This window comes from Ambystoma mexicanum, chromosome 14 (assembly GCF_040938575.1).
Source record: "Ambystoma mexicanum isolate Mex_15411 chromosome 14, UKY_AmexF1_1, whole genome shotgun sequence".
NCBI lineage: Eukaryota > Metazoa > Chordata > Amphibia > Caudata > Ambystomatidae > Ambystoma > Ambystoma mexicanum.
The window spans coordinates 91,060,609-91,086,948 of NC_090940.1; the positions used below are offsets into that span (position 1 = coordinate 91,060,609).

A 26,340-nucleotide genomic window follows, 5' to 3' on the forward strand; every position below is an offset into this window, starting at 1 on the left:
AAAGTTAAGTCCCATAACAGCGACCCACGCCCCCCCCGACACCTTAGAAAGCAAGGCTACAAATTACCAAAATATGCCAAGCCTACGATCTTAAAGGCATCTGGAGATACAAACACGAGGACACCCGAGAATACATCCATTATTCTTGGGTCCAAAAAACCAGCTCACGACTCGACTACCCCCTCGTGTCCTCGCACAGTCACTTTCAGTGGGGCAAGTGCCAAATCCTGCCCAGATCCTCCCTATCGGACAACTCAGCAGTAATCCTGGAATGAGTCACATCCAGAGTGAGCAACAAGCAACACCAGACCCCAATGGAAAATCAAACAAAGCTTTGCAGGACCAAGTCTTTGGAAGAACTCCAAACAGAAATAGTGGCCTTCATCGAGACCAACCAGGGTTTCGTGTCCTCAGCAAGGACATTATGGGAAACCCTAAAGTGCTTCATCAGAGGAGTCTGCCTGGCAAAAGAAAATGGGATCCTCAAACTAATACGCAGAGATCTGAATGCTAGCGAGTCTCGCCTCAAGGAACTTGAACACTCACTCATCCGCTAACAACCCACAGAACCTAGCAGAACTCAAGAGAGAACTGGAAACATTCAGGACATCTGCAGAGAAAATAAATTCCTAGCTAGTAGCCACCACAAGATCCGCCAATATGGCGAAGGACAACAGCCTGGCGCACTCCTAGCATGGCTTGTGGAGGAACACAGGAAGCCCACAACGGTCAAATAGGTTGTGGACAACACCGGCACTCCTGCCTACTCTGCAGAGATTTTATCAAGGTATATACAACTCGAATTATACCATAGACCCCGTCGAACTGGCACATTACCTAGACACGGTTGGAATGTACTGGACAGACGCCGATCTCAGGGAACCACTCAACTCACCCATCAGCACAGAAGAGATATTTAAAGTGATCAAGGAACTACCCAATACAAAAGGCACCAGGCCCAGATGTCTGACAGGCGAATTCTATAAATATTTTGCAAATCTCCTGGGTCCACTCCTGCTACAGGTCTACGACGAAGCCCTGAACAACGACCAACTACCGCCAACACTCTATGGCCAATATAATCCTCCTTCATAAACACGGCAAACCAAAAGATGAGACTGCATCCTACAGACCTATATAATTAATAAATTTAGATCACAAAATCTTCGCAAAGATCCTGACCAAAAGGTTGCTTCCTCTGCTGCTCGCCATAGTGCTAGCTGATCAGGCAGGCTTCATCCAGAGCAGAAACACCTCATTCGGAATAAGGATGTTTGGAGCGATGGAAGCCCTGGACCCAGAGTGACAAGCAGTAGCGGTACTTTTAGACTCTGAAAAAGCCTTCGATTAGGTTGAATGGCCCTTCCTCTTCACAGAACACATGGGCCTAGGCAAACGCTTCATACAATTAATCTCCCTTCTGTATAAGAAGCCAACGTCCAACATTATGTTAGAACCAACTGCTCAACCGATATATATACCTACGGAGAGGAACTAGACCAGGCTGCCCGCTGTCCGCACTACTATTCGCCCTGGTAATGGAACCTCTGGCCTCAGACTTTAGACTACACCACCTTCACAGAGGCCTCTCCATAGGCCCACGCAACCTGATTATTTCTCTGTATGCTGATGACGTCACTTTTCCTTCGGAACGCTAGCGAGAATCTAAATCCAGTGATGCGTGCAGTACTGAAATGTGGTCGTTTCTCAGGGCTGAAAATTAACAACGCTAAATCCGTAATATTTCCGTTAACCGCCTCCACCAGCGAATTTGTCAACGACTTTGGTCTACAATGGCAGCACTCACGGGTTAGGTACCTAGACATCAACTTGTCCAGAGCAAAAGACATCATGCGAGACAACTACGAAAACACAGTAGATGCCAACACTCCCTCTTACACTTTGGGGCAGAATTTCAATAGTTAAAATGATTATCCTACCGAAACTGCTATACCTCTTCTCAAACATCCCCTTGATGTTGACAACGGTTTCTACAGCGCATAGAGTATGATTCTTGAATTGATATGGGCAGGCAAAGTGGCGAGAGTGGCATATACCACACTGACTCTTCCGGTGCGACAAGGAGGCTTGGCCCTCCCAGATATGGACTACTGGGCTGCTCAGGCTCAATTTCTCAGCCACTGGTATGCTACACACTTTGTCAGTCCACACATTCAGATTGAAAGGGCTCTGGCGACTCCACACCTCCTCCGCGCCATTATTTTCGGCCAATTTCCACCATCTCAGACACCGGTGAACATTGTTTCTACAACACACTCAATCTGGAAAAAGATGGCTAAGAGAAATGGGATCACAATCAGATTTTTCCCTCTCCTTCCAGTGAAGCACAATCCAGGAATTCCCATCACCACGGAGAAAGTATTCCATCAATGGACGGAAAAACTTCAGATACATTCCATGAGCAATCTCTTCCCTGAAGGTACATTTTTGTCACTACAGCAAACCCAAGTCATGGGAGGCAACAACGCCCTAGACGCTTTCATTTATTTCAGGCTACGACACTACAGGCCAGTAGTCCTACCTTCCCACAACAACCCTGTTTGGCCGCTGCTACACAACATGATACAAGCTCAAGCAGAAGGCCACCTTAACAAACATCTACAAGTCCCTACTAAATTACCAGAAGCTACCCAATTCAAACGCTAAAACGAGATGGGAGAAAGCAGTAGGAGCCACGATTGCAGAGGGAGACTGGAACTATATACTAATTCTTACTCAAAAAGTGGTGATCAAGTGATCAACACGAGATACAAGCAGATTCACTTCAATTACCTCCATCAAGTATACCACACCCCAGCGAAGCTCCACGCCCAACGAGAGACAATATCAGCAACGTGCGGCTGATGCAGATTCCTGGAGGTGGATTTCTTGCACCCGTTAATGTTAATGTTAAAAGGTCATTTGTACCGCGCACTATCACCACCGAAGTGGTCCCCTGGCGGCTCTGAAAAGGGGAGGAGGGGGGGTGGGTTAGTAGGAATAAGCTGGAAAAGTGCAAGAGAGCAGTGATGTGCTGTTGGCAGCCTCAGCCCGGTGGGTCAGTCGGGTGGGCTTGGGGTGTTTTATGGTCCGTAGTCGTCGTGTGCTGTTGTGCAAGTCTATGTGTGGTTTGTTTTGTTGTTGCATTGTTGTGAAGTTTGTGCGGATTGCTGCGTTTAAGGCTTGTGGTTGTGTTTGGTTATAGTTTGAGAGGTGTATGCAGAGGGATGGAATTGTTAGTTGGTTGGCATTGCTGTCCTTGCAATTGTGGGATTCCATCTAGGTCTGGTACATGCTAACAGTCACATTTCTATCTAGATGCCGCGCAAGCTAGGTTCATAATTCTAAGTGTGGTGCATGCTAAGAGTCACATTTCTGAAATTCTATCTAGGTGTGGTATTTGCTAACAATCATATTTCTATTTAGATGCAACGCGGGCTAAGTTTGAGAATTCCGTCCAAGTGTGGCACATGCCAACAATCATGTTACTGCCTAGATTTGGCGCAAACTAAGCTTGAGAATTCCATCTAGGTGTGGCATATGCTAACAGTCACATTTCTGAAATCCCATCTAAGTGTGGCATATGCTAACAATCACATTTCTGAAATTCCATCTAAGTGTGGCATATGCTAACAGTCACATTTCTGTCTAGATTTGGCGCAGACTAAACTTGAGAAATTCCATCTAGGTGTGGCATATGCTAACAATCATATTTCTGTCTAGATTTGGCGCGGACTAAACTTGAGAAATTCCATCTAAGTGTGGCATATGCTAACCATTGTATTTCTATCTATATGCGACGCGGGCTAAGCTTGAGAATTCCATGCAAGTGTGGCACATGTTAATCACATTTCTGTCTAGATTTGGCGCAGACTAAACTTGAGAAATGCCATCTAGGTGTGGCATATGCTAACAGTCACATTTCTGAAATCCCATCTAAGTGTGGCACATGCTAACAATCACATTTGGCGCTTCTATCTAAGAGTGGACATGCTAACATTTAAAGTTCTATAAAGAGTGGATGTGTTAACAATCACAATTCTATAAAGAGTGGACATGTAAGTATTATGGCAGTGGTCCTGCCCCACAGTGGCTATGTTCTGGAGTTCAGTGTTGGAGAAAACATCTGCAATCGGCACAAAAATGAGCTCAGACCCTAAACTAACAATGTTACATCTAACCAAAAACCTACCTAGTGCAGTTCGGAAACTGGCAGACTTACTACTAGTCTTAGCACGAAGAAGAGTGGCATGCAACTGGAAAAGAGGACCGCCTCCGAGCCTACAATGCTGGCTAAAAGATCACGTACTGCCAAGATGTAGAGACCAACTTCATTAAGACACTGCCGCTACACATGTGCTCGCCTGATATCTGGGGTCAGTATATAGCCTATTTGATAACTACAGACGATAAAGACTCACAGACGTCGTCCCCAGCACATAGCCAGGTGGTCCCCACCACTGCACACTGCCGATCTAGAAAACATGTAATGTTGACTCTTGTTAAACTTTTGTACCTATCCGTAAGGAGGGCAGGGTGGGGAGGGACTGCTAAAGAAGCCGGTGCATGGCTTGGTTTGTTTTTGTAAAAACCCAATAAAGTTAAAAAAAAACACCATAACTGTGGCAATATGTACCCACTCGCGGGGAAAAGCACTAGCCCTCTGGACAACTGTCAGCCCCGACTGGCATAGACCCATTCATATCCCAACAAGGAAGCGCCATGAGGTACCCCCAGCCCACCAGTCTAGTGCTCCATGAGAATCCCAATTAGTACCCAGTGAGGGGAGTGTGGCGGCCTCACAGCCAATCAGGAGGCTCAGAACGGGCAGGCTTTACCACTATGTTACTTTGCATTTATATAGCGCCTTATGTACCATCGGTATGGTCTCAAGGCGCTGGCAGGTTGAATGCCCTCTGGAACCGAAGTTCAAGTCAGTAGTGAGAAGAGAGTCATAAGGTGCGCATGAGCTCCGGATGGGTGTGCAGCTGGTGTGGCATTCGTGTGATAGCTGCTTCTTAGCGGTAGGTGTGGTGGTTGGAAGATCAAGAGAATGGGTTTGTTCTGGCAGGTTATCCAGGCTGAATTTGGCTGCGTTAGGCCCAAGGAGAACAGAGAACGCCTAGGATGGCGGGTGTGTAACCAGCTGTGTTTAGTTAGGATGATGGGGAGTATGACGCAAATGATATGAGAACAGTAATACAGAATGGTGTCATAGGATCGCGGTGTTCTAGTTGCGTGGTGGTGTAAAGAAGAGTAAGCATGGAGATGTGATATGGTGGTTTACCTTAGGTGCTTGAGATCGAGCACATTCCCACCCGTTCCATGCACTCCCACCCGTTCCATGCACTCCCACCCGTTTTATGTACAGTGGCCATTCTGTGCATTCCACCCGTTACATGCATGTTACCCCCTTCATCATCCGGTCTGCTCATTTCATTCGTTCTACCCACTTAATCAGTTCTCATTGCATCATCCATCCACATACTTGACCCGTTCCATACACCTCGTTTCACCCGTTCAAACCCCTCACCTATTCCAACGCCATACTTCACTTGATCCATCAACTTCACCGTCCCCTCCACCCACCCACATCACCCGCCCGCTCCACACACACATCACCCGCCCGCTCCACACACACATCACCCGTTCGCGTCCCCTTTGCCACATATTTGGATCCCCCAGGCCTACTTACCTCCGATCCAGTGTCCCTCACTGGCAATCAACACTAGTGTTCCCAGTGCATCCTTGACACAGCAATGGCAGCCATGGAAAGTGATAAGGGACTGAATACATGTAATTCCCTTCTCCATTTATGGTGGCCATCTTGTTTTGTAGGGTTTTTTTCAAGTTGAGAAACTGCAAACAGTTTCTCAATTTAGGACAAAAAAACAAATTTAGTATGCTGCTACAACGTGCCCGTATGCCAATAGCAATGAACCCCATCTTGGCTTCACTGGCTTCTAACTAGCCCAGGGCGTTACCTGGCCCATTAACGCCCCTGCCATCCGGCTTTATTGCTTAATTCAAGGGACTTCATTAAAGGGTCAAATTTACACCCCCCCCATTTCCAAACAAAGATGGGTACCATATGCCATGAGCCACACAGCCTCCTATTCCCAGTGCCCATTCCCTGTGACCAGAAAGCCAAGCAGAGGCACCCTCCTAATCGGACACATGCAAGATACTCCCAGCATCCATTCCGCGATCCCTAGCAAAATCTAACTATTCCAGACACAGGACTCGCCTCTCACCATCTAAACCCAGTCTAAGCTACGTCAAGTGGCACAGCGAGTAGAGCGCTCGCTTTGACATCCGTGCAGAGCCTGCTAACGCAGGTTCGAATCCCGGCGGGGCCAAACTCAGCCTTTCATCCTTCCGAGGTCGATAAATGAGCACCACACACCGTGGGTAGTAATAAGCAGCGCTCAGATACCTGAGGGTTTGCAGCGCTATATAAATGCCAAATTATTATTTTATTATCTATAGATGACCAGTATCTAGCTAGAACGTTCTCCTTATCCATCAATAAGGATGAAGTTACTTACCTGTAACTGTTGTTCTCCCGCATGGGTCTGGCATGGATTCACATGCTCATGAATATTCCCCGTCGTCAGGCTGGGAATCCTCGGTAAAGAAAAAACCAGTATCAGTTTCGTTTCTGATCTGTCTTTCGTAGTAATAACCAATCACTGGTCTCTGCGTCATACTGACCACAGCCAATGACTGCCCTCTACCTAAGCACCGCCTCTGGCAGCCATCTTCAGATTTTTACCGCACGTTCATGTGTTGGGATCCTCGTGCTATTGCTCTCGAGCGTTAGTGCTATTTTTTCACGTTTTTTCTCAAAAACTTCGTTTTTTTTCGGTCAAAAGAGCCTCAAGCTCCACCGACTCCATCCGATCAACGGGGACCCGTTTCGGATTCGTCTGCGCCCCTCAAGGGTGAAGATTTCGTCAAGCTATGCTTTTGGAAGACTCCAGAAGTTTCTCAGGCCCGGTCATGGCCCAGGAGAAGGGAAGCTCGACGCCCAGAAAGCTGTTCAGGGTCTGCCCTGGATGCCAGCTGCAGAACGTCTTCAAGGAGGACGAACACTCTTTTTGTCTTTACTGCCTACATGAGGACAAGACGCACGTGGAGAAGGACTGTGCGTTTTGCGGCAACATGTCGGAGCGGACCATGAAGGACCACCATCAACGTCTCGCCAACTGGCTAGAAGGGAAGAGCCCGTCCGGCGAGAAGAAGAGGAAGAAATCCGAGCGGTCTTCTAAGACCCCGGCGACGGGGGTCCAACATAAGGCCAAGCACCGCGAGTCCACTGGCACCGGGAGCGCCGAACGGTCGGGCTCTACGGGCGCCAGGCAGGGCGCACCCTCCCCGGCACCATCAACCACGAGCCAACGCTCTGGGTCGGGTAAGAGGAAGGCCGAGCACCCGGCGAAGCTCCTGGAGAGACCCCGGTCGAGCTCGAAGGCGGAGGGGGAGCGAGGCAGTGTCCCCCCCCTCAAGGATAAGGCGGTGAGCGCACCTAAGGTGGTGAAGGCCTTAATCCATCCGGCCAAGCCCTCTATCGAAACTGTCGCGGCGGCCCTGGCTCAGCCTGTGGATTCTTTACCGAGGATTCCCAGCCTGACGACGGGGAATATTCATGAGCATGTGAATCCATGCCAGACCCCATGCTGGAGAAGTAGACTCATTTCTAGGAACATCTTTTTCAGCTCATTGATATAAATCAATCTATAGATTGTCCGTCTGTCTGTACACAATACACACAGCAATTCTGCCACTCTGAGCTCCAAATGACAATCAGAGAAGAAAATCCACCCCAAAGCTATCTGAAAGACTAATTCTAAAAATAGAACACTAATCTCATTTGTGACAAAGGCCAACCTACATAGCATAATGGACAACAGACGAAATTAGAAATCCACAGAAATTAAACTCTTTGCAAATAGAGGGCAATCCACTCCCTGATAAATCATCAATCATAAATACTGTTAAAAGCACCACAAGCTAACCTGCGTTCAGTAAAAGCAGTTGGAGACACGGATTTGCCAGGAGCATCCCAAATTTTTGTCCATTTAACGCTTAGCCTCCTGAAAGTCGGGTCATGTGAATTTAGGGGCTAAAACTTGCTATTCCCAGATCCACTTTGTCATTAGCACCATGCACAGGCCTAGAAGTGAAAACCTGGACCTGCATTTAAATATCATGTTTGCAATATTAAAAACGCAAATCGACTTTCAATCGACCCTTAGGTTCTATATTGACGCATCATTTTTATCCGAGGTTAACACTGACTGTTCCCTGTGTACAACTAGCTTGCAAACCCCCTGCTCTTTCCAAGAAAGACAACTTTCGAAATCACGTGCTGTCCAAAAACAGCCAGTTCAGACAAAGCCCTTTAAAACAGGAGGACACAAAGAAGTAAATGTTTAAACGTGTGTCACACCTTGTCATTTACAGATCCGCCAGAGCGCCTGGGGACCAACTCCGTTGGTAACGGTGCGCGGCACAAATACATGCAGCCATTTATCGAGCACGAACCACCTAGCTGCGTGAAGCAACAGTGTTTTTTTTTGCCAGTCATAGGGGGAAGCACACAGTGATGGAAGCAGGGACGAGGGAGCAGGGGTGAATATGGAAAAGCAGCGTGTAAAAGGGGGCAATTTAAGGCATTAACGAGCAAGTGGTCAGGAAAGGGATCGCTTAGTCTCAGGTCAGGTGGGGAGTCGAGGGGGCGTGGCCGTAGCTGTTGGGGTGGAACCATTTCCTGAAGGAGGGTCTTGGGCTTTCTGAAATGTAGAAGAGACGTGGGTAAGGAGGCATGTGTGGACTGGTGTTTAAATGAGGAGTATTTTGTAAGTGCAGCTAAAAAAGCTCTTTGTAAAATACCAGAGATTCTCTCCAATGTGCCCGTGATCTCGCCATGGACTCTCATAGGTAGTGTATGAGAGGACTGGTCCAGGAGACCCCCCCCTCCCATGCCTCTTTTCCCCCGGTGAGGTTCATGGCTCACCGGGTGTCCTTCCTGCCATCAGGGCCCAGGTGGTGGGTGGGGCACTGGCTGAAGACATTGACCAAACCTGTTCAATATTAACTAGGCCCTGGAAACCATTTTTGTATAATAAAAATTGCTTGAGCCCTGCGCACTGTGGAGAGTATCACTTATCCCTGTGGCCACAGCTCCCTGGCAGATCCGCTAAGAGCCCGTTCCCACGAGCAGACGGACATGAGCTAGTGTTAGATACCAACACTAACAATTCACCTTCCGCAGTGTATCGCTGTTTCCAGCATGACCCCGCCAGCAGGGCCTGGGTGGAAAAGAACTGTACAATGGTCCCCTGACAAAAACAAAATCCCCAAATACTAATGAGCAAACCACCTGTGATGAGTGTTCTCTCCACAACCTCACTAACTAAAAACCTGTAAAATATATGAAAATGGCAGGATGGGTGCTCAGATGACATTAGGGATGAAGCACCCACATCCCTGTAGCTATGCGCAGATGGTAAAAGCGTCCCAGTGGTTTTTCATGTTATGAGTTATCGAGAAGACTGCACCCCACAGTCCCGCGCCAAAACTGAACTAATGCTGCTAGAGTGCAAAGGAAGACAAAATGCAACCATACTGAGGGCTCATGTAAGGGGTGCACGAAAATGCACCATATGTGTGTCCGAGCCCACTATGTGCCACTGCCGCCAGTCTCAGTGGCGGGTTGTTCCTGCGTGCTCCACCAACCTTACTACTACCTCACTTAACGTGTATGTACAAGCATATAACAAAATGTTGTAGTTGCTAAAAACGTAGTGTACCAAGTAATGTGCTCAAATTGGCCACATGGATGGCACTAGCAATGTCAAAAACGTGAGCTTTGGAAAGACTCAATGAGTATTGTATATTATATGAATGTTTATGTCTCTTCCTCCTAAAGTCCGCAACACACGAGGAAAATACCTTTGTGAGCACATGCAAGGCCATTCCCCCTCCGTCCCAGTGAAGCCTACCAGACGAAAAAGCGGAGGCCTGTGCCGCACTGCTCCACCTCCCCCAACTCGGCTGGAGCCGCTTCAAGCATTCGCATTCCCCCGCAGCACCCAAGGCCACAGCTCGCCACCTGAATTATTTACAATCCAGCAGTAAACCCCGGCCTTAAAACAGATTCAAAGGCGCCCTTTCTTAGACTCCACGACCCGCTGGCCCACCCTAGGTTAATGGCCCCTGTAAAATTAGGACACCCAATATTATGGCAACATCACAAGAGCACATCCATAATGACTTCTAACAAGACATGATAACAGACCGCCTGTCCCATGCCCCGAGACCCAACCCCACCACCTCTGATACCCGGTCAACAGGATGGTGGTAACCATGTAATGACGAATCGCCAACAGACCCCACTCCAGGTGCATTCCTCCTGTGTTGCATTAACCTGTAGAATAACCTATTGGAAGATTTACCAGGGAAGATATTGCAATGTTGAATGACTGCGGTGTGCGTGGCCCTAGGGCAGAAAGTCGGAAAGACATTCATCTCTGACACTGATCACGGTTGGCACAACACCACTGCCCGGATGAGCCCAGCTGACCTGCCAGGCCCAGCCCAACCCACGAGGGTAACCAGTGACGTCCTCCAGCTGCGGCAAACCACATCGCAGCAGCACCTATAGTTAGTCGTCGCCACCCAATCCCCACGAACTTGTGCCCCCTATATCATGTAGGTTCGTATGACTTTTTTGTAAATATATACACCTGTCTTTGCTATTGTCAGACAGAGCGCTCTCGGAGTTTGCAGAGTTCTTTGCATGCCCTATTTTGATTGATAAACTCCCATTTAACTCACCCGCACTTTGTCCTGGCCTTATTCCCAACCTGGGAGAGTCCATTAGTGTCTCTCATTGCGGGGAGGATCGTGCTATCTGGGGACGCTTGCCTTCAGTGGTGACCCCGAAAGCGACCGGTACGCTCTGAAGTGCGCACTCACCAGAGAGAGGGTACGGGATCCCGGTTGAAAAATCCCTGAGTACCGCTCGCCGGAGCCGGGGCTGACCGCTGAGCAAACGGCAACACTGCCTGGACGGACCCAGTTTCGGAGACTCTCGGTTCAAGACGGGCACGTGAGTATTCAGTGCGAGAGACCTTAAAGGGAGCAGGGGAGGAAATATAGGACGGGGAACGAGGCTGGTTGAAAGGGGGGCACTTTTGGTCTACTAAGGACCATCCTAAACTTTCTTTGCTTTTTCTTTGCATATGGCAATTAGGATTAAGAGGTGAACAGAGATAAAGAGACGGGAACCTAGCTCCGCAAGGGGGGTGGAAGGCGGCGCCGCATAGTGCTATCTTGACTAGTACTGGGAATATATGAAGAAGTGGAATATGAGATAAAGGTGTCTGGTAAAGGAAGACACAGAAAATACATTAGTGACTGCTACTATTTCTATTTTTCTCTCTGGGTTTACGGGTAAATAAAAGCGGGGTAGTACAAACAAAGATATAATATAAGTAGAAAAATAATTCTACATCTAAACTAGAAAGACAAATATATATATCAGATTAAGACGGACATTTGAAAAGGGAGGAAAGGGAGGACAAACTGGGCTGTGAACAGAGTGCTGCTTATGAGTGTATGCATTGTATATGTCAGAACATATTTGATATAATAAGTGTGTAAAGGTGGTCAGAAATACGTAATTATGGTATGGTTACGGTAAGTGTGACCAGGAGAAACATGAAAAAAGTGTAATGTGGTACAGTGAGTGTTCATTTCTTTGATCTACTGGGTTCAATTGTCACAGTTATTGATGGTTTGCTCTTGTACGTGCCCCCTAAAGAGTATAGAATAGAGGCTGTGCGCAGCCATTTGCATACTGTACAGGTGACGGGAAAACGCGCCAATGCTCAATAAGACATAAGTACGAGAGTTCACATGGTGACACGCTCATAGTAAGAGAGACATACATAGAGCGGTACACTAGCATCCAGTAAGTACGAAGTATGGGGGCAGAAACACCCTTATCACATATTTGTAAGAGCCTACCTGGGTACGCAGAACGGATTAGGAAATATCATGACCAGTGGATCACAGTTGAAGGGAGAAGGGTTACCTCAGATATGGCCAGAAGGGGGGTCATTTGACAAAAGCGTCTTAGATATGGTAGCCACATGCATTTGTTTGAAATATAAGGGGAAGCAACTACAAAATAGGAGGGAAATATTAGACCTATGGAGACTGTTTGAAGAAATACCCCCTCCTAAGAAAAGGGAATCGGATACTGACCTACCATCTACTACTGACAACCCATTGCTGATACCAAAAGATGACAAGGTACTTTCAGAAGAGAAGCCACCGAGGTAACTAGGTTGTACCCAATGCTAAATAAGCCAGTGCCCGCAGAAGGATATAGCGACCCAACTTATGTACCCCCAACCACAACCACAACCACTACCACTCAAGGGCCAACTGCACCACCACCATATGAGAGTCATAGGGAACGAGAGCAGGTAAGTACGCCAAGGGTGGATATAGAGAAATTGACAGGGGATCTAGAATCCAGACTCTCTATAGCCAAAGATGAGCTCTCGAGAATTAAAAGTATGTGTGAGCGGACTGCAATCAGCACCGCTAGATCAGAGCCTGCATCAGGAGCGCAGAGTGAGAATAGGACATTTGGAGAAGGATGGAAAAAAGGAGAGATACTGTTTAGAATAGAAGAAGAACCAACACGGATAATTGAACTAGAGGGAAGAGAGGGGTGTACTGGTGATGAGGTAAGGACCACAGGAGGCAGAGGAGCTATTTTGCGACATAGGGGATGACTTAGAAGAAGGTGAAAGGCTAAGTGTGGCAATGGGAGGGGGAAGCGAGGAGTTGGATGGCGCATGCTCAATGAGACCAATGGACGAGGAGTGGACAGGGCGACTAAGGAACAGATTGGGAAAAATGGCGCCATTAGGGAAATCGGTAGTAAGGATGAGTACAGATACAATGACAAAGGGGAAGCTACAACTCCCATTGATACATAGAGGAGGAGGGAGGCCGAATTACATACCCTGGGCTCAGATGGACAAGGCCAATTTGCTAAAATTATTGCCCCCGCTATCAGGAGGGGCAAGCAAGTGGATATATGCCTTTGAGAAACACACAGCCGGGGTACCTCTAGCAATAGGTGACGTGAAGAGTTTGCTAGTAGCAGTTGGGGATCAAGCTGACAAAGTATGGGTAAAAGCTGGCTTCCCGGGAGTAACGTTAGACTGCGATCGTCACAGTGGTGCCTCTTTCAATACAGTACGTGCTAGGGTGTGGGATGCCTTGCGGGAAACGTTCCCAGATACCCCAGATTTACAGTCAGTAATGCAATGTACAATGAATGACGGGGAGGATGCTATGGATTACATTTTTCGAGTCCAAGAGATGTGGAGAACCGAAACAGGCACGCCCTGGTATCAGTCAACATCATTATTTTATAATAAAGAGGGGGCTCCCAAAAGAGGTGCAAAAAGCACTTGACAAAATAGCAGGTATTGAAGCAAAAGGTTGGCCCGAAATTCAGAGCATAATAGTTCACCACTGTAAACGAATAAAAGAAAGGGAAAAGGAGGTGGCGCAGAGAAGATTGGCAGACGAAGCGAAACTAGTACAGACAAAGCTGGTGAAGGTCGCCGCGGTAGTAGCCGTGCTCCCACACAACAGGGAGGGAGACGAGGAGGAGGAGGAGGAGGAGGAGGAGGAGGAGGAGGAGGAGGGGCTGGTAGCAATACAAGGGAGGATGGCAACGAATTGGACAGGAGCAGGACAGAGGCAGTGGAACGAGCAGGAGCAGAACGGAGGTCCGCAGTGGCAAGAGTGGGCCCCTCGAGGGGGGCAAGGTGGGTACAGGGGTCAAAGAGGGGGTGGACAAGGGTATGGGGGAATGGGAGGAAACGGATGGCAGGGTGCCAGGGGTGCACAAGGAAGTTGTTGGAACTGCGGGAGGTGGGGGCACTTTTCAAGAGAGTGCAGAAGTAGACCAAACAACGGGTTTCCGGAGGTAGAACACTATGGCCATCCTCATCCGGTGAGCACATATGGTCTCCCAATGGGACAGCAACAAAGGGGCCCAGGGCAGGGGTACCCTGAACAACGGCAAGGACACCAATACAGATCACAGAATCACCCGCAAAACAATGACAATGCACTACACCTCAGGCAACCCTTTCACGACAACAGCAAATGGAGCACCAGCCCCCTAAAGCGGTGTATCAGTAGTTTCAGGGTGTGTGTTCAACCGGGGGGGGGGGGCATGGGACACCCCGCATAGGACAGCCCACAGAGAACACTTGCGTGTCCTGTCCTATCTACCACCTACGATGCAGCAGAGGAACCATTGGTAGGGGCGCAGATAGGAGACAAGCAGTTCGTATTCATGGTGGATTCGGGAGCGGAGAAATCATGCATCAGGGAGGGCCGGTTTCCGTTATCTAACCGGAAGTTAGAGACGCAGGGGTTCTCTGGGGCTGTAATTGAAGTTCCTTATACAGAAGCTTTGGACGTGACAGTGGGGGGTAAAACTGTAAAAACACCCTTACTGTATTACGAATGATCGCCAATAAACTTGCTAGGGAGGGATCTTTTTAGCAAGCTTAACATGACAATATCATTCACAGAAAGAGGAATAGTGTGTTCAACACCAGGAATCTGCCCATTACGTGTAATACTGGTAGTACAGGCTCAAACAACTGCTCCGGAAATACGTGGCCCGCCAGTGGATGAAAGAATGTTTATTGAAGGTTTGAAAACACTGGCCCAAGTAGTTCCTGAGCTAAAAAAGCTGGATTGCAGAATACCCGCCAAATTCATCTTCCGCCCAATAGTGCACCCAGACATAGCACCAGGATCAGTGGTATCATTAGACTTGCATGCTGTACAGGTATCAGCAAAAAGGATTGCAGTAATTGGGATGGACATAGATGGATGTGAATGGCGCACTGTGCTGTGAGTCAACGCCAATGCTGCCCTACGAGACTTATCTGATGAGGATCTCTTCTCTGATTCAGACAATGATGGTGAAATAATAATGGAAATAGCAATGCCCTGTGACATTCTGATTTAGGCTAGGCAAATTCCTGTTCAATTGATGGCAGTAGTGGGAACACCACTGTCATTTTTTGACGAAGACATGCGACTGGTGCCAGGAAATTTGTGGACAACAGGCCCCCATGATGAGGGGTTGTTGCATGGAGTGACGCCAGTGGTCATAAAACTCAAACAAGGGGCAATCCTGCCCTGAGTAAAGCAATATCCATTGTCCCGCGAGGCGGAGGAAGGAATAAAAGACAATAAGTGCATTATTAGCTCAGGGAATAATAGTGCCTTCAAACTCACCATGCAACACCTGTATCTACCCAATTAAAAAAGCAAAGGGAGGGGCTTGGAGGATGATCCAGGATTTGCGCCCCTTAAATGACGTCATACAGAAAGAGTTCCCTTTAGTCCCGAACCCTGCTTCAATATTGTGCAGTATCCCAAAAACAGCATCACATTTTACAGTGGTCGATTTGAAAAATGCATTTTTCTGCATCCCCTTGGCTGAAGAAAGCAGATACCCGACAGCATTCACCTTAGGGGGAAGAGATACAAACATTGTAGATTACCACAAGGATACTGTGAGAGCCCAAGTATATTCAACCGCATACTACACGAAGACCTGGGTAATTTATCAGTTGAAAGCACAATCATTCAGTATGTAGACGATCTGCTCGTCTGCGCACAGGATGAAGAAACGTGCAGAAAAGACTCAGTAACACTCCTGTCACTGCTGGCAAACAAGGGGTACAAAGTGGACAAGGAAAAACTACAATACTGTCAGAGAGGTCTTATACTTAGGGCAGCTGATATAGAAAGACGGAAAGAGAATAATCCCTGACAGGGTAGAAGCCATAAGATCAGTAAGAGAACCCACGGCAGTGAAGGAGATGCAGAAATTCCTGGGAATGTGCAATTATTGCAGAGCATGGATATTAGATTATGCAGCTTACACGAGACCATTACGGCAAGCACTCAAGGAGGCACAACACGAGAACAGGAAAATAGAATGGTCAGAAGAGATGAGTGACTCATTCAAGTCACTAAAAGAATTGATCGAGTGCTCCAGTACTCGCCAACCCTGATTATGAACGCAAGTTTTTCCTATTATCACATTGTAAGGGAACACTCATGACCGCTGTACTGAGACAGACTTCTCTGGGACACAAACCATTGGCTTACTATAGTGGCACCTTGGATGCAGTGATGCAATCTCTCGCCGCCGCGTTCGCCATTGAGAAAAGTGCCACAATAGTAATGGGATGCCCTGTCACATTGTTAGTAGAACATTCATTATTTGCAATACTTGAAAGATCAAAAAGTACACTAACCACACAGCGAGCAACTGCCTATGAGATAATATTGTCGAGCGCCAATATCAATGTGGTACGATGCAGGACAGTGAATCCAGCAACATTCATTACAGAAGCATGCACACTGGAGGACATGCAGGAACACAACTGTGCAACTTACACAGGGGAAACAGGGGAGGACACGGTGGTTTGCGAGAATGCCCTGAGCGAGGGGGAGGTGTACTTTGTGGATGGGGCAGCATCAATCGACATGGACACAGGAGAGAAACATGTGGGGTTGGCGGTGGTGAGGTTGGAAGAAGGTGAGTATGAGACACTAGTGCAGTATCGCCTTCCATCCCATTTCTCAGCACAGGCAGCAGAGCTTATTGCCTTAATAGAAGCACTACATGCCGCTAAAGGTTGTGCAGTAACAATATACACAGATTCAGCTTACATGACGACAACAGTACATGGAGGTCTGGCAAGATGGGGGCGGAGGGTGTTTCGAAGGGCAGATGGGACTCCAGTGCAGCATGCAGAATTGCTGAAGGAGTTAATTGAGGCCCTAAAAGACCCAACAGTGGTAGCAATAGTGAAGTGCCAAGCACATACGTCCAACACAGACGTTGTGTCTTTGGGGAACGCGGCAGCGGACGCTGCTGCCAAGGAAGCTTCATACTTTGAAAGACATGAAACAGGTGAGTACATGCTGCAGCATAAGACAAACAAAGAGCTCCCAGAAGGATACAATGCTATGCCCATATCACAAATACTAGAATTACAGGAAGGAGCAAGTGGCGATGAAAAGATGATGTGGGAAAAACGAGGGTGCAGCCAATCAGCAACAGACTTACTCTGGCGACAAAATAACTCAGGAAAAGTGGTAATGCCAGTAAAACTATTAGAAATAGTGTTTCAACAATTACACTTCCCAGCACACAACACGAAACACATTGCAGCAGAGATACAAGAGGAGTGGTTCGTGCCCTGTCTTCAGGAGCACATATCTAGATTGACAATGGAGTGCTCAACATGCCAGATATACAACTCTGGAATGACATTACGTACACTCAGGGGAACAATTCCAAAACCTATTGGGCCATTCAGAGAGCTACACATGGACTACGCAGACATGGGAGAAAGGTGCAATGGGGCACGATACATGATTGTGGTTGTATGTCCATTTTCAAGGTGGGTGGAAGCAGGCCCATGTGCACAACCTGATGTTAAAAGCGCTGCAAAGTTCCTAGTAAGGGAAGTATTCCCGCGCTGGGGGATTTGTGACGTAGTTCGCTCAGACAATGGCACTCACTTTGTGAACGAGCTCTTCAAAGAAATAACGACACTATTGGGAATAAAACATAAATTGTGCTCGATTTACATCCTCAAAGTAATGGCGTGGTAGAAAAAATGAACGGCCTGTTAAAAGGAAGATTATCGAAATTATGCTTCTCCTTAAAGAAGAACTGGATTTACTGTTTGCCCCTTGCGCTGTTTGAGCTGAGAAATCAGCCAAGCAAGGACCACCATTTGTCTCCGCACGAAAGAGTGACCGGGAGGCGAATGCACACAGCACATTCCCCACTGCGCCAACATTCAGACGCACACAGAAGCGCTGCGATATTGGGAGATGAGTTCACAGACTTCCTAAAAAAGCTAACTAGGGCAGCGCGCGCAATATCAAAGCAGCTCTCCCCACCATTCACAAGGGAAGAAGGGAACACAACGGAGTCCCTTACGGAACCTGAAACACCGGTACAACTGGTGCCGGGAGAGTTCATTTATGTCCAGAGCTTTGTGCGTCGGTGGAATGCACCACGGACCATACCAAGTGGTATTTTGTACTCCTACGGCTGTAAAAGTGAAGGACCTTAAGTACTGGATACACTTGACGGATGTACAAAGAGCATATAATAGTGTGCGGGAGGAGGTGGATGAGGGGGCACAGACAACAGCAAACAATACAAATGAAAATAATGAGTAAATGTGAACATGTGTGTGTGACGGAAATGCACCGGATTGAGAAAGTTGATGACGAGAACCATTACATTTAAGGGCATCTATAAAGATTAAAAAAAAAAAAAAAAATATATATATATATATATATATATATATATATATATATATATATATATATATATATATATATATATATATATATATACTTGTGTAAATACTAACGTGATAAAAAATGTATAGTGTCTGCTCCCTTGTCTGTACATCCCCACCCCCTACCCACTTCCATTCCCCTTCCATGATATCTTGTCACTGGTAGTGCCAACAAAATGTTTACATGCATGCATTTAATGCACTTTTATATCTCAAACAGGAAATACCATGGCAACTAACGGGCAGCCTGCAACGGATAGATTTATTAGATATAGCGATTTTTTAGCTGAGAGATGTAGATATTCGTATGAGTGTGGATTGTCGATATGCATTACATTATTTTTTACAATGATGTTTGGCCTGGTTACGTATTGGTTCTTAGCGTTCATCTCTATCGAGATGAACGAGGGGGGAGGGATCAACGGGACTAATGTGACAAATGAAACAGCGATTGTAAATACTAAAGGTGATTTTTTGGTATGGGATGGAACTAAATTGGTATGGGGATATTACACGACACCATCCAATGTTGCTATCTCACATAATGAAGGTCTGCAGGGTAAAATGCAAAACAGCACACTTTCCCCGCCAAAGGTATCTAATTACAATGCCCGCAGTCTAAATGATCGTAACCCCTCTGCTATATCCTGTTATATAACACCCCCACCAGCAGGCCCACTCCCGTAACCAAAAACACACTGCCAGATAGCATAAAGAAGGAGAATGAAGAAATGACAGCGAGATATGAACTATATGATAATTGGGCAAGGGGGGGGAAGAGGGAGAAAGGGGGGCCCAAAATGTCCATCGCCCATGAGGCCGGGAAATACCTTAGAAAAAGGAATAACAGGCGGAGAAGGGAGGCGGGGAGGAGGAAATATGATGAATATTATGGGTTAGGATTAGACAAAATACAAGACCCACGACACCCCAACCAGACTAATAAATGGTATGCGGATGTGAGTGCAATGGCTAAGCAAACAACAAACGAGAGCTGTTATGTCTGCTCCCTCATTCCCCATGCTTCAGGTACACCCAAAGTATTGTTACCGAAAGAGTTGCCTATTGTCGATGCCCAGTGTCTCCTTCATCTCACGTTGTGCAGAATTAAGAACACCTTCCAGGCACATGAGGTAACTTTCAGGATGCTGCAGAACGAAAAGACCTGTTACCCAAAAGCAGTAGGAGTGGTCTGTTTGGAGGAGCCATTTTTTATAATACAAGTGACACTTTTTTCAGACAACAAGTGGAAGGACGAAGAAATAATGTGCAAGGCTGAAGCACTGCGGGGTGTGGCACCAGAGAAACTGCAATGGATAGAAGAGACATGCACACCCATATGGAAGGAACACATCTCAAAATTGACTTGGGTAACGGCTATCGAAAAACCATTCAAGCTGCAGAAAGAAATAAACTATGAACTGTGTTTCAAGGGAGACGGGAGAACCACCATGGGGGCAAACAAGAACTGCAACAAGACCCTCACCATCCCAGATATGAGAAAAGGGACAGCGGCCCTAATGGATACCTATTGGGTATGTGGCAACCAAGCATACCTGCACCTCCCACAATCCTGGGGTGGCAGCTGTTCATTGGCCACCCTGCACTCCGCGCTAATGGTAATACCGGAAAGCCACATTGATGGGGCAAGGAGACGCGAGGAAAATCTCAACAGAGTGGGGCCCTACCAACTGCAGAATCACAAGTATATGTCCTGTCCTCCGGAAATGAGGAAGGGGCGCTGTCCCGAAACAGACGGTCATCGAACTTCATATCAAAAGCATCATCAGAACTGCTGGCACAGATCCAAGATAGATATCGATTATTCAGCTTTGCAGAAACGTTCTTCGCCTCACTCATCCCAAGCATCTAGGCGTGAGCAAACGCAAAGTGGCTCCAAATCACACGTTGGGAACTGATCCAATTGGCAAATGGTACTGAAGAAGGGTTTAACGTAATAAAAGTAGAACTACGAGCACTGCGGCTAATGACCATGCAGAACAGGTATGTCTTGGACCTGTTGACAGCAATAGACGGAGGTGTTTGCCGAAAAATTGGAAGTGCCTGCTGCACTTTCGTACCTTCTGAAGACGCAGATAACGGCTCCCTGTCCCATGTGATCGAAGCAGTACATAGCCTAGGAGAAAGAATGAGAATGGAAGGTGGAGCAGAAGAAAGTAGATGGCTCGACAATATCTTCTGCTGGGTCCCATCATGGCTGGGAATGACTGTCAAGCTTTTGATGCCGGCTGTAGTGTTCCTCCTTTTCATTTTCTGCCTATGCCAGGTGGGTCTTCGATGTTGTGCCAACGCAGTGCCGAATGGTGCAATGATGATGCTGACAATGGGCAACGCACACGGTACAATACAAACTATGCAGTAAGCACAGGTACAAACGGGTACAGATTACACGTCAAGATTCCAGATGGTGCCCATGTATCATGACAAGGATATAGTAGATAAGCTATGGCACACTACAATTAAAGAGCCCCGGTTACTCGAATGGTACGAGGAAGTGGAAGAGGAATGGACCTAGAAGGGGATAGCGGTTGTGTATACCTGACCTGTACCCCAGATGAATATGCTAGGAGAGGTGCAAGCCTGCGAGGGGTGTGCAGGGCATGGATGCCCATAAAAGGCACCCCTGCATGGGATGACGCTATAGCTGACGAGGAAGAGTGCAGGAGGTTAGAGGATTTAAAGTATTCGTTACCTAAGTAACGAAAGGGGGGAAATGTATGGGAGGACTGGTCCAGGAGACCCCCCCTCCCATGCCTCTTCTCCCCCGGTGAGGTTCATGGCTCACCGGGTGTCCTTCCTGCCACCAGGGCCCAGGTGGTGGGTGGGGCACTGGCTGAAGACATTGAACAAACCTGTTCAATATTAGCTAGGCCCTGGAAACCATTTTTGTATAATAAAAATGGCTTGAGCCCTGTGCACCGCCGCACGGCCCCCACCCGTGGAGAGTATCACTTATCCCTGTGGCCACAGCTCCCTGGCAGATCCGCTAAGAGCCCGTTCCCACGAGCAGACAGACATGAGCTAGTGTTAGATACCAACACTAACATTTCACCTTCCGCAGTGTATCGCTGTTTCCAGCATGACCCGGCCAGCAGGGCCTGGGTGGAAAAGAACTGTACAATGGTCCCCTGACAAAAACAAAATCCCCAAATACTGAGCAAACCACCTGTGATGAAAGCGTTCTCTCCACAACCTCACTGACTAAAAACCTGTAAAATATATGAAAATGGCAGGATGGGTGCTCATATGACATTAGGGTTGAAGCACCCACATCACATCCCTGTAGCTATGCGCAGATGGTAAAAGCGTCCCGGTGGTTTATCATGTTATGAGTGTTATCGAGAAGACTGCACCCCACAGTCCCGCGCCAAAACTGAACTAATGCTGCTAGAGTGCAAAGGAAGACAAAATGCAACCATACTGCGGGCTCATGTAAGGGGTGCACGAAAATGCACCATATGTGTGGCGGCAGTGGCACATAGTGGGCTCGGACAGTCTCAGTGGCGGGTTGTTCCTGCGTGCTCCACCAACCTTACTACTACCTCACTTAACGTGTATGTATAAGCATATAACAAAATGTTGTAGTTGCTAAAAACGTAGTGTACAAGTAATGTGCTCAAATTGGCCATATGGATGGCACTAGCAATGTCAAAAACGTGAGCTTTGGAAAGACTCAATGAGTATTGTATATTATATGAATGTTTATGTCTCTTCCTCCTAAAGTCCGCAACACACGAGGAAAATACCTTTGTGAGCACATGCAAGGCTATTCCCCCTCCCTCCCAGTGAAGCCTACCAGACGAAAAAGCGGAGGCCTGTGCCGCACTGCTCCACCTCCCCCAACTCGGCTGGAGCCGCTTCAAGCATTCGCATTCCCCCGCAGCACCCAAGGCCACAGCCTGCCACCTGAATTATTTACAATCCAGCAGTAAAGCCCGGCCTTAAAACACAGATTCAAAGGCGCCCTTTCTTAGACTCCACGACCCGCTGGCCCACCCTAGGTTAATGGCCCCTGTAAAATTAGGACACCCAATATTATAGCAACATCACAAGAGCACATCCATAATGACTTCTAACAAGACATGATAACAGACAGCCTGTCCCATGCCCCGAGACCCAACCCCACGACCTCCGATACCCGGTCAACAGGATGGTGGTAACCATGTATTGACGAATCGCCAACAGACCCCACTCCAGGTGCATTCCTCCTGTGTTGCATTGACCTGTAGAATAACCTATTGGAAGATTTACCAGGGAAGATGATATTGCAATGTTGAATGACTGCGGTGTGCGTGGCCCTAGGGCAGAAAGTCAGGAAAGACATTCATCTCTGACACTGATCACGGTTGGCACAACACCGCCTGGATGAGCCCAGCTGACCTGCCAGGCCCAGACCAACCCACGAGGGTAACCAGTGACGTCCCCCAGCCGCGGCAAACCACATCGCAGCAGCACCTATAGTTAGTCGTCACCACCCAATCCCCACGAACTTGTGCCCCCTATAGCATGTAGGTTCATATGACTTTTTTGTAAATATATACGCCTGTCTTTGCTATTGTCAGAGAGCGCTCTCGGAGTTTGCAGAGTTCTTTGCATGCACTATTTTGATTGATAAACTCCCATTTAAGCTCACCCGCACTTTGTCCTGGCCTTATTCCCAACCTGGGAGAGTCCATTATTGTCTCTCATTGCGGGGAGGATTGTGCTATCTGGGGACGCTTGCCTTCAGTAGCATTACACACATCAGATGTAGCCTACAGCTAGCTGCACTTGCCAATCGAAGCAGCGTTCAGAGGTGCTGCTGAAATGGCAAAGACCCCTAACCCTCCACGTTCACAGGGACGTCATTTAGGGGTCGCAACTGCGACCCGAGGTCTCCCTTGCGACCTCTAAAAAAAAAAAAACTAAAAAAACACTTTTTGTAATGCTAGCTCCTGGGCTCTGGCCACCACCATGTGGCTCTTTACTTCTGGAGTGGCTGGCTTTCTTGTTCAGGCCACTTAAAAAAAGAAAAGTAACTTTCAACACTGTCCCTAAATAAGAAAGAATATGAATACCAAATGTGTCTTTCTGGAATGCTATACAATAATTGGTAGACTCATTAAAGGTTTATTTTGGGCACACTTCAGGGAGTGAGTCACTGATTTAGTCTGTTCTTAAACGCCTCAACTTAGCCTTTCATCCTTCTGAGGTCGATAAATGAGTACCAACACAGGTTGGGTGACATTGGGTGTATATTTTTTCTATATAAAGCACTTAAGCGTGAGTGCCATATAATAACACATTATCATTTGGTCATGGACGTCTCCTTGCATTCACAGTAATTTGGTAATATGGGCCTATACACACTGATCTTAACGATACATATGGTGATCCATTCTTGTATGAAATGTACATCACATTATAGTGATATCGTAACCATATTTTTCGTAGTGTACAATGCTGTGTGAGGCCACTTCCCGTTTTGTCAACAGGTGTTCCATGGCTTCCTGTGATATCACTTCGGGGAGGAGTCAAATGACATCACTACCTGTGATGTCATCAGGGGGTCAAGGGTCGTGTGATGTCACTTCTGCTACCGCTGGCATTTTGGTGAAATGACGTCCCTGCACCTTCACAGGGAAGAAGACACATCAGGAGCTCAAAGTCGTGACATGGCTACACTTTAAACTCTACAATGTTATTTTGAACGGACCATTAAAATGAAATGGACATCCCTATCTTAGGAAGCGAGCTGTGAATGGATGTGTGTACACACACCACGCAGTATATATAGGTCAAGTATAGCACACACCACTGCTGCTTACACCGTTCCTTGAGTCACCGTGAGCTAAAGCTCTCCTTACACAATCACACCAGGAATGAGCGTGCCCTCCACAATTTCTCTCCAACTTCCCCATTCCGTGCCCCTCCACAATTGACGAACCCCAAGCTGCTCTGCTGACTTCCAAGGTCTAGCTTTCATCCAACATGCATCGTTCTCATTGTTTTTCCTTGGCAGTACAGAAAAAAACCTCTGTTAGCACTCAACTGAGAGAAAAGGACTGCATGGATATAGAGTACAACTCCACTGTCAGCAACTGAGCAGGTCTCATGCACGCGGGTGCTAGTGTGATAAAGGTTTCAGGACTTCGGACACCAGGGGTTCCGATCCAGCGATTGTCGCAAACAAAAAAAACCCTTGCAATGTAATCCATGGTGGACTGGGGGGGTGGGTGGGGGGGTTTGGTGTGATCACTCACCTTTGGTCAAGCCTGTGGGCAGGAAAGCGACAAGGATGATGATGTGGAGAAGTCTGCCATAGTTGCTGACCACCGCTGGCGATGAAGGGTAGCTGATCTTTGCCATCACCGCACCATGGTACATCTTTTGGATGCCCTTCCCCCCCAGCCCTGTGCCAAAAGATCCACAACTCCAGGCTGGGTGGGCAAGTAAGCAGGCCACCTACAGAGAGAGAGAGAAAACATTAGTAACTCGCTTGCAGCCACAGCACAATTCACTTTCGTAGTTCCATTCTAGTCTCTTTTTTTGGGCTCGATCCAACCAACACTAGGTGGAAAAAACAATAGTTTCACAACAGTGAATAGGCATTCGTTTTCCGGATTTGGCTAATAATGGCCTTGGAATTTAAGTGCTCTTACACAATGCGATGTGTTAACAGTTGCGTGCACAGTCCTGCCAGTGAAGGTGGGAAGCATAGAAGTGGACTAATCACTCATCAACTCCACATCCAGTTTGGGCTCAGAAATTGAGGTGGGTCATCACTTGGCACCAACTTAGTACCAGAGTCCCTTCTAATTGCCCCAGGTGAGCGTTGGACGCCCAGAACGCACTACCAGTAGATAATGCAACATTGATGGTAGAACCAACAGGCCCTAAAAATGGGGGATATTCCATGGGAAAAGAAAACAAAACCTTTGGCTTTTCAGATGTTTAGACTACAACTGCGATCTGTCCTAAACAGCATACTCAATGGTGAAGAATCATTGGACTTGGAACAGGGGTGTCATTGTGAGCGAGGAGACAGTGGGTGTAGTAACAGGACACTAGATATAGGGAGGGAAAGTAACCAAGAGGCATGGAGAGGAACAGAAGGAAGGAGACAAAGTAGGGCTTGAGAATTTGGAAGGCACCCCCTATATCCCTCAGAAGCAATCTGCGGCTAGAGTAGGCCACACTTGGGAATTCCGTGAAGTAGCCTTGGGTAGATAAGGCGAAATTGCCTTTATTTCCTCACAAGTAGATGACTAGAAATTAGACAAGAGTTTGACACGCATTAGCACACTGGCGGGGGGAGCCAGCCAATCAGATGGCTAGGAATGCAGGCTTGAATTGCCAGTGAAAGCTGGCGTTCCTTCCCACCTGATGGCCTGCTCCCCTCGCCACCATCTTCCTCGGTCCCTTTTATGTTTTTTTCCCCCCTTTCCACCGCCCACTTACCAGTTTGTTGTGGAGGCGCAGGCCGCGGCTGCTTCCCCATTTCTCAAGCCGCTATGAAAAGGGAAGAGGGACATTGAAGAGCTCTGCCGTCCCGTTCCATGGTGGCCATCTTGGAAAAGGATTTCATTCCTTTAACGGGACGCAAATGATAGGTTTAGCACTCCGGGTTACTGCTTTGGTATCCTGAGGTGCTAATGGCCCCAACACCCTCTCAAAGCGTGCCAGATCAGGTCTTATGGGCCCAGAGACCCTCTTTAAAGGCCCTAGCACCACTCAGGCCTTTAACTCTGGCCCCAGGCCCAGAACACCCGATCTGGCACGACAAATCGGGTGTAACGCCACAATATCTACCGCCTGAGCAGAAACCGCTTTACTTAGACGAGGGAGTGAGAGAGGAGCTTAGGACACTGAAGAA

General features: G+C 47.5%; 1 protein-coding gene across 1 annotated transcript in view; it reads right to left on the bottom strand.

Annotated features, from left to right (window-relative positions):
* The window catches only part of SUSD6 (sushi domain containing 6), a 297,890-nt gene that overhangs the window by 114,455 nt on the left and 157,095 nt on the right, over positions 1-26,340 (bottom strand). The window contains exon 2 of the mRNA XM_069638577.1: positions 24,728-24,929. Coding sequence (XP_069494678.1) covers positions 24,728-24,851 — 124 coding nt within the window. The 5' untranslated portion in view covers positions 24,852-24,929. The remainder of the gene's footprint in view (positions 1-24,727; positions 24,930-26,340) is intronic.